The 8,058-nt window shown below is 41.0% G+C and overlaps 1 protein-coding gene across 1 annotated transcript; it reads left to right on the top strand.

The window, feature by feature from the left end:
• Nucleotides 1-322: 322 nt before the first annotated feature.
• Nucleotides 323-7,287, top strand: zmynd10 (zinc finger, MYND-type containing 10). The gene is made up of 12 exons (XM_033627597.2): nucleotides 323-525; nucleotides 753-861; nucleotides 1,012-1,128; nucleotides 1,213-1,266; nucleotides 1,377-1,529; nucleotides 1,617-1,705; nucleotides 2,476-2,570; nucleotides 2,668-2,840; nucleotides 4,084-4,209; nucleotides 4,294-4,415; nucleotides 4,516-4,641; nucleotides 6,838-7,287. The coding sequence occupies exons 1-12, from the start codon at nucleotides 437-439 to the stop codon at nucleotides 6,935-6,937; spliced, it is 1,353 nt and encodes a 450-aa protein (XP_033483488.2). The 5' UTR covers nucleotides 323-436; the 3' UTR covers nucleotides 6,938-7,287.
• Nucleotides 7,288-8,058: the final 771 nt, after the last annotated feature.

Genomic DNA, 8,058 nt, shown 5'->3' with positions numbered 1-8,058 from the left:
GCTGGCTAACACTGGCACATTTACGGATATGTTGATTAATGTGCGTTGTCATTATAAATAAAAGAAATGAAATTAAACTGTATGTGCAAAAGTTCACAATAGTCCAATAATGTATTCTTGAAGTGCAGTTTGCTAGTGATACTTACTTGTGTAGGAGTATGTTTGCAGTGTGGTGCTGCAGCTCCTGACACCTCCTCCATCACTGCTCATTTTTGATCTTCACACTCAGCACGCTGTTGGTTTTACTTGAAGATGTACCGCCCCTCTCTGGCGGCCCGGAGGAACTGCGTTCTGGGTGCGCTCGGTTTACAGTCACCATGACAACCACAGGACACGAAGGCTAACCGGTTAACTCCACTTGACTGAAGAGTTAGCTAATGATATTCTTCTTTTCTTATTTTACTCGATAGTTTGTTGAATAGTTTCCTGTAACAAAATGGACACGTCTGTAATTCTGCCTGTCGAGGCAGAGGCGTTTGTTCAAAGTCTGGAAACTTTCTCTGTCAAGGAGGTGGGCTCTGAGAGGTAAAGTGAACCAGCAACACCTCAAGTTAGCTAGAGCTAAAGTTAACGTTAGCTAACATGGCTAAACTAGCATTAAACTATCCAGGATATAACTTTAGATTTAATTTAAGTGAGCCAGCAGTGTTTGCGAAGCTACTTTTGAATTATAGCGTTGAAACCTACTGTAGCAGTTGATGAAGCCTATTTCTGTGCTGTTAAATTATTTTTCTCTTGGTGTGTGTTGACAGGTGGTTCAGACAGCACGAGCACATCGAGAAACTCAACATGCAGGCGATACTGAATGCTTCTGCTATGCACCATGAGTTCGTCAAACAGCACCTGGTGTCCTATGGAAAGGTGACTGCTACCTCTCGACACGTGATGTTGAAAGGGAATTTAGAGAAGCCCTTCCAATAAAGGAAAAGAATTATATATGATAGCATGATGAACACTTTAGAAAAGTTTTTTTTATCTACAGTATCTTTTCCTACCTCTCTTCCTCTCTAGATACCTGTTCTGGTCCATGAAATGATCCTCATTGAAGTGTGGAAGCACAGAGTGTTCCCCATCTTATGTCAGCTGCAGGACTTTAATCCCAAGAACACATTTCAGCTGTACATGGTGGTGAGTGTAAAATCAGATGTAAAATGATGTCAGCTGGCAGCGCTCATCACTGATTTCATATGTTCTTTAATGCGTCCTTCTTAGATCCACCATGAAGTCACGATCATAAACCTACTTGAAACGATAATGTATCATAAGGTCAGTGTGTAAATACATACCCCAGAATACCCCTGATTGTGCTGCCTAGCAGCTTAAACTATCTGTCTCTATAAATATTGTCATAGTCTTAAGTTTTGTTTATTGTGCAGGATTCATGTGACGCAGCTGATGACTCTGTTCTTGACTTGGTGGATTACTGCCACCGCAAACTCACCTTACTGGCGAGCAAAGCGACCAGGGAGGGCACAACAACTCTTGACCAACACAACCTGAGAGGAGAAGCAGTTGTATCCACTATAGAGGTACAGACATCTGAGATTTGTTGTTCTTTCTTTGGTCCTTCTATTACTAAATGTGATCAGTCACATCATTCTTTTCACTTGTTGAAGGAGTTGCAGGTGCAGAGTGCTGCACTGGAGTTTGAAATCTCCCTGAAGGCTGTGTCTGTGCTGCGCTACATCACTGATCACACCGAGAGGTACGACAAGCGTGTCCGGAGCATCAGTAAGGTTCAGGGATTAGAGGCTTACAGGGGAGAATCTGAGAAATCCTCTGAGACTTTAAGGCATCCAAGCTAAACCATTTTTGACCTTCTTAATCATTTTGTTTATAATACATGAAGCAGTTGTTAAAAAAGACATGTAACATCTTCAAATTGCTTGTTTTGTCCAACCAACAGTTCAAACCCAAGATAATACATTTGCAATAATACAAAACAAAGATAAAACACATCTAACAACCTTGAGCTTTTGGAAATTTTGTTTGAAAACTGTCTTAAATTAATACTTGATCCCCCAAATAACCTTTTGTGTATCAGTTACTCACTCTGTGTTATGTTTAACTCAGTAAGAAAACTCTGAGACTGTTTACTCCTGGTATTAACGTGTTTCGGTGATCTGAACACAAGTGGACAGCAGAGACACATCGCCATTCACATCTGTGTCTATTATGCGTCTCCAGTGAGGTTGTCAATGGATGTTTTGATATAACTTTGCTGTTTTTTAACACCGACCAGACCACTATGACTTAAGTTTATCAAGAATGTTAATCTTTTTTGGATTCTTCAGTCACCATAGAGGCATGCTAGAATAACTAAATTGTCTTTCTGATTTCAACGTAACACGGAGTGACTAAGTGATGTACACATGATCATTTGAAGGGTGAAGTATTCCTTTAAACAAGTCATCATCATCTATCAGAGTTGCTGCAGAAAAGTTTTCCGTTATGTGACCTCTTCTTTCTTCACAGTGTCAGTGTCATCAACCGCATGCTGTGCACACATAACCTGCCTTGCGTCTTGGTTCGGCTGATTGACTGCTGCCCTTGGAGTCGCTATAAAGAAGGTATACTGTGCATCACACCCCTTGCATATCAAATATGTTCTTATATTTTTGCATGGGACCCTTCATTTAATTTTCTCCTCTCGGTCTCCCACTGAAGGTGAAGTAGAAAAGTACATCAGTGGCAGATGGCAGAAGATCCCTGCTGAGGACCGTTTAAAGATGACAAAACTAGACGGTCAGGTCTGGATTTCTCTTTACAATCTGCTGCTGAAGGAAGACTGCCAAAGGAAATATGAATTCAACAGTTTCAACAAGAATCAGCTTCTGAAGGTAAACCGTGAAGAAAATGTTGACTTTTCATCATTCCTTTATTATCTTCAGGGTCTTGAGCTGTGATGCTTGAGTTATTTGAAAAGTAAAGCGTAGGAAGCGTGTGAGTGCCAGATCATTGTCCTCCAACAACATATCTGTCCTCCTCACTTGTTAAAACACAGATTCAGTTTCCAAGGTTTGTTTTGACTAAGATGTTTCCTCCTATTATACGCTTTCTCATCCCCTTCCTGTTGCATTAATTATATAACCAGAGAGCCCTGTGCATCCTCCTGTAGTCCTTGTTATCCCCTCTAATCATGCGTTGGGTCGTGTGTTTGTGTATCCGTCTGTCCGCAGCTAATCTCACAACTACCGGACCAATCGACCTCATACATTGTGTGCACTTTTATGACTATATATATATATACCCAAGGACTTCTTGTGGTTGTGGCGATTCACAATAGTTGAAAAATCTGTTTAACTGACTGTTTTATGCCGTCATTGACTGTTGATTCCTTACTACTCTCTAGGGGCTGCAAGATTTCCGTAAATCATCTCAGCTATAAACAACAAGCCTTACCGTCTGTTGCAGGCCACATTTAGGCCTCTGTTGTGGCTCAGAAACTGACATTCATAAAAGAGTTTGGTCTTATTTTGCACCGGAGCATCTGCAGATTTATTTCCACACGTGATATGTTACAATCCACAATACCAGATTAATAAATCCCCAGTTTTTGTTATCTTCGCCACCATCTTGACTGTAAGGGAGCCAGGAAGGACAATTACAGCCAGTGCAGGCATCCGCTGTCTGCTTGCAACCTGGTTTTGCTCGGTCATACCACACAGGGAGCATTTCAGAAGCAGCACACACTGTCTGCCTGATTTTGTAGACCTAGAGATTTTGTTGATTTTGTCATTTTTCCTTGATATCTGTGCTTCTATTGTAAGCTCCACCAAAAATAGACAAGGTACTTATTTTTATTGGCTTCGGGGACATGTCATAAACAGTCATTTTGAACTGACATCAGTGTATGTACTTGAAAAAAGTATATTTTTGCTATTGGTGTGTATTTCCATCGCACATTCGGTCTAAAGTTCATTTAAAGTGGTATTAAAAAGGTCTTAAAAAGTCTTAAATGTAACTTGTTTACACCTGTAGACACCCTGTTCAACTCAGTGCACTTTTCTAGTGTTCTCATACAGTCTTGCTGTTATTGTTGTTGCTGTAATTATTTGTGGGCTTATTGTTCATGTACTACAGCTGCGGGGTTTCTTGACGGAGGTGTTGGTTGATCAGCTGCCAAACCTGGTGGAGCTGCAGCGTTTCCTGGCTCACCTGGCCGTTACAGACCCTGCCCCTCCAAAAAAGAGCCTCATTCTGGAACAGGTGCACACTCACACATGCACGCAAAAGTGTATACAGCTTACTATGTCCCCTGTGCATTTACCCTCAGTTTTGCTTTATGTGCAGATCCCAGAAATGTGGAACCACATTGTGAGTGAGAATTCTGGGAAGTGGAAGGCAATAGCAAAGTATCAAGTCAAAGAAACGTTCAGCCCGTCTGAGAGTGACCTGAGGCAGCAGGCACAGAGGTAATACTGCATACACAAGTCTGAGCACTGAATGTAAAGAGAAGTCAATTGTATTATTCTCACTGTGATGATTATTGACATAAGTATTGTTCTATACCAGGTTGGCCCAGATGTACAATTTGGATCTGATGGAGAGTTTACTCCCCGAGAAGCCAAAGTGTGGATCCTGTGGGAAAGAGGCTGCAAAGAGATGCTCTCGATGTCAGGGAGAGTGGTACTGTCACAGGTAAGACTCGTATAGATGTTTTTTCTGTGGTAGTGCAGACACTGAACCAGACTGTCGTAGTTAAGAGGGAGCTGGGTCTGAAGGCAAAGCTCATGATTTACCAGTTGATGCACTTTTTAACCTTCACCTATGATCATAAGTTTTGGGACATGACTGAAAGAATGAGATCATGAATATATGCTACCAAAATGAGTGTCCTGTGCTCACTGTTGGTCAGATATGGAGTGAGGAGCTCAGACATTAGATCAGACATTTCATATCCCAGATGGCTTGAAAACCACCTCATGCCCGGATCATACAGCGGTGTGTTGCTACAGGTGTGGCTGCTTTGAAAATACCTTGGCAAAGGCGCTGGGTAAAACAGTGGTGGTGCACCTGTGGAGTGGGGCTGCATGCACAACTGTACGATCAGCTGTGATTGACAGAAAAAAATGATTCAAGCAGATTCTCTCATACCGTCTCACTTTCTTGTAGCTCTTTAAGACCTGTTGGAGCACCAGCGATCTTATTTGCATATTTATTTTAAAATGCCGATAGAAATGCAACCAAATAAGATAGAGCAATAATTTTACACTAACATATCATGCATTCATCATGTCTCAGATCACTGTTTCCTTGCACTAATGGGTTTGTAGAAATAGAGTAAAAAGTCCACACAACAAAAACATTATAATCCAGACCACAGATACTCACAGCACTTCCTACGTTAGAATAAGCACCATCACGTCGTGAGCATGAACTGAGGGTATAAGGGTTATATTGATGGATAGCATAATAACTACTCCAAAAATGGCACTACAGAATGTAAAAATGTAAAGATACACTCTGGCGGACTTGTTCTATGGTAGGTCATAAAGGGTTAAAGACAGTAGTCAACATGAAACTCCCTCTCTCACTCTCTGTAGCTCTCTCACAGTCCAACAGCTAGCTAGCCTATTTATCGGCATAATAAACAGCATTATATTTAGATTTAACTTGGTTGTTCATGTGGGGTGACCTTGAATTATATAGTTCATTATAACCCCATTTTACCTTTACTGTATGTATTCCGTTTATTATCTGTTAAGCTTACTATACATATTTTTTTAAATAATCTTGTTTAGGTTACAATATATATTTTTTGTAAATATCCCTGTTTAGGTTACGATATATATTTTTTTGTAATTATTCCTGTTTAGGATACAATATATATTTTTGTAAATAATCTTGTTTAGGTTACAATATATATTTTTTGTAAATATCCCTGTTTAGGTTACGATATATATTTTTTTGTAAATATTCCTGTTTAGGTTACAATATATATTTTTGTAAATAATCTTGTTTAGGTTATGATTAATATTTTTTAAATATTCTTGTTAGATTTCTTATATTTTCACTTATCTTTCTTATCTTAATCTTGTAAGGAGCACCTGTAACGCAAACAATTTCCCCTCAGGGGTCAATAAAGTATTTCTGATTCTGATTCTGATAATTAAATGCTTTCATCTGCCATTGTTCTCCTATCCCTAACAAATCAAATGATCAAAACAGGAAGGAAGTGGTAAATTAATAAAGCCCATCTTTTGCTTGATTTGATTGGCTGCCTGGGGCAAGTGTGACAATGATTGGCGGTGCAACTCTGCGCCTTGCGCTGAAAAGTTGAGAATATGTTTAACTTTTATGTGTTTCTAAAAAAACTCCAGAATTATAGGCAGTGCAGGAGACCAGGGCACGCCTGGCATCCCATACCACAGTAAAACAATGTTTTTTGTTGGCGACATGTTTCTAGTGAAGCGCCTCAGGATCCCCCAGGAGCTGGAGGACATATGGGCTATTATGCTTAGCCTGCTACCATGGCAACCATCTAGAAGCGTTCTGTCCTACCTGTCTGAAGTCCTTTATATCTACTCATGTATATTTGTAATATTGACTCCCTTTCCACTTTCATATCCCATCTGAAAACACACCTTTTCCAGCTGGCATATTCAGTCTGATTTAATGGTCACACACATATTGAGACTTGGACTGGTGACGAAGATGAATACAAGTCTGTGTTTCTACATCAGACATAAAATTACATCTTATCCATGACCATTAGACATATCTTTCTACACCACATATCTTACATAAATGTTCTTGGTATATTGATATCACATGCTAAATGTATGATATGTTTCTGCTGATCTTAAGTCTCATTCATCTTATTGTGTTTGACAGAGAATGTCAGGTGAAGCACTGGCCTAAACACAAGAGAGCCTGCCAGCTTATGGCCGAGGCCACAGAGAAGATCCAGAGGGACCTGCACATCAACAGCTAATGAAGAGAGACTGCTGACACACATGAAACAACTGGTGATGGACGATAGACTGTTGAGTCACACAATGGGAGGGGAACAGATCTGCATGTTCACGACGCTAATTCAGATTCCTATACATTTTTGAAATTCTCTCAATGCAGGAAAAGTTTATGCCCAGTTATAAAGTGTTATTGTTCCTTTTGTTTTGAATACTGTAATGTTTGTTTATGATTTTGTGTTTGTCATTTGTGTTTAATGAAACCTTGCTTCACTGTCAAGACTCCTGAACTCCTTTGATTTTGTTATTCAACACATTAGAGGTGCATTTAACTTCATTACACCAGCAGCAAATAAAAATGCTTTAACAACTCTACTCTACAACTCTACATTGTCTTCCTGCCCAGTGCTATTAAGAAGAAAGGCGTGTAGGTATTTTCATATGACCACAATGACAGACCAATGTAACCTTGTTGATGTGTTTGTTAAATTAACTGCTTGTTTCTTTATGTCGTTTCTTAAGGACAACTTTCCAGTCTAGTAGACAATAAACGACCGTTACCTCCAGCATGCACTGGAGCGGTTTGCAGCTGCGTGTGAAGCGGTCGGGAGGAGAGTCAGCACCTTCAAATCTGAGGCCATGGTTCGCTGCTGGAAACCTGGGAATGTCCCCTCCAGGTTGGGAGTAACTTACTGCCTCAAGCGAGGGAGTTCAAGTACCTCGGGGTCTTGTTCACGAGTGAGGGTAGAATGTAGCGTGAGATGGATTGCCGGACTGCCGTGGTGAAGAGAGAGCTGAGTCGGATGGCAAAGCTTTCGATTTACTGGTCCATCTATGTCCCAACCCCTCACCTATGGTCATGAGCTCCGGGTAGTGACCGAAAGAATGAGATTGTGGATACAAGCGGACGAAATAAGCTTCCTCTGTGGGGTGGCTGGGCTCAGCCTTGGAGATAGGGTAAGGAGCTTGGACATGCGGAGGGAGCTTGGAGTAGAGCCGCTGCTCCTTTGCATCGAACGGGGTCAGTTCAGGTGGTTCAGGCAATTGATCAGGATGCCTCCTGGGCGCCCCCTGTTGGAGGTGTTCTGGGCATGTCCCACTGGTAGGAGGTCCTGGGGAAGACCCAGAACATGCTGGAGGGATC

Source organism: Epinephelus lanceolatus, chromosome 1, assembly GCF_041903045.1.
Source record: "Epinephelus lanceolatus isolate andai-2023 chromosome 1, ASM4190304v1, whole genome shotgun sequence".
Taxonomy (NCBI): domain Eukaryota; kingdom Metazoa; phylum Chordata; class Actinopteri; order Perciformes; family Serranidae; genus Epinephelus; species Epinephelus lanceolatus.
Note: the sequence above shows the minus strand (reverse complement) of the source record. Positions and strands in the feature narration are given on the sequence as shown.

Excerpts from the sequence above, each read along its gene's own strand:
- zmynd10 (XM_033627597.2), top strand. The coding sequence starts at position 437 with ATGGACACGTCTGTAATTCTGCCTGTCGAGGCAGAGGCGTTTGTTCAA. Across the intron at positions 526-752 it reads AAGGAGGTGGGCTCTGAGAG|GTGGTTCAGACAGCACGAGC; the intron begins GTAAAGTGAACC and ends GTGTGTTGACAG. Across the intron at positions 4,210-4,293 it reads AGAGCCTCATTCTGGAACAG|ATCCCAGAAATGTGGAACCA; the intron begins GTGCACACTCAC and ends CTTTATGTGCAG.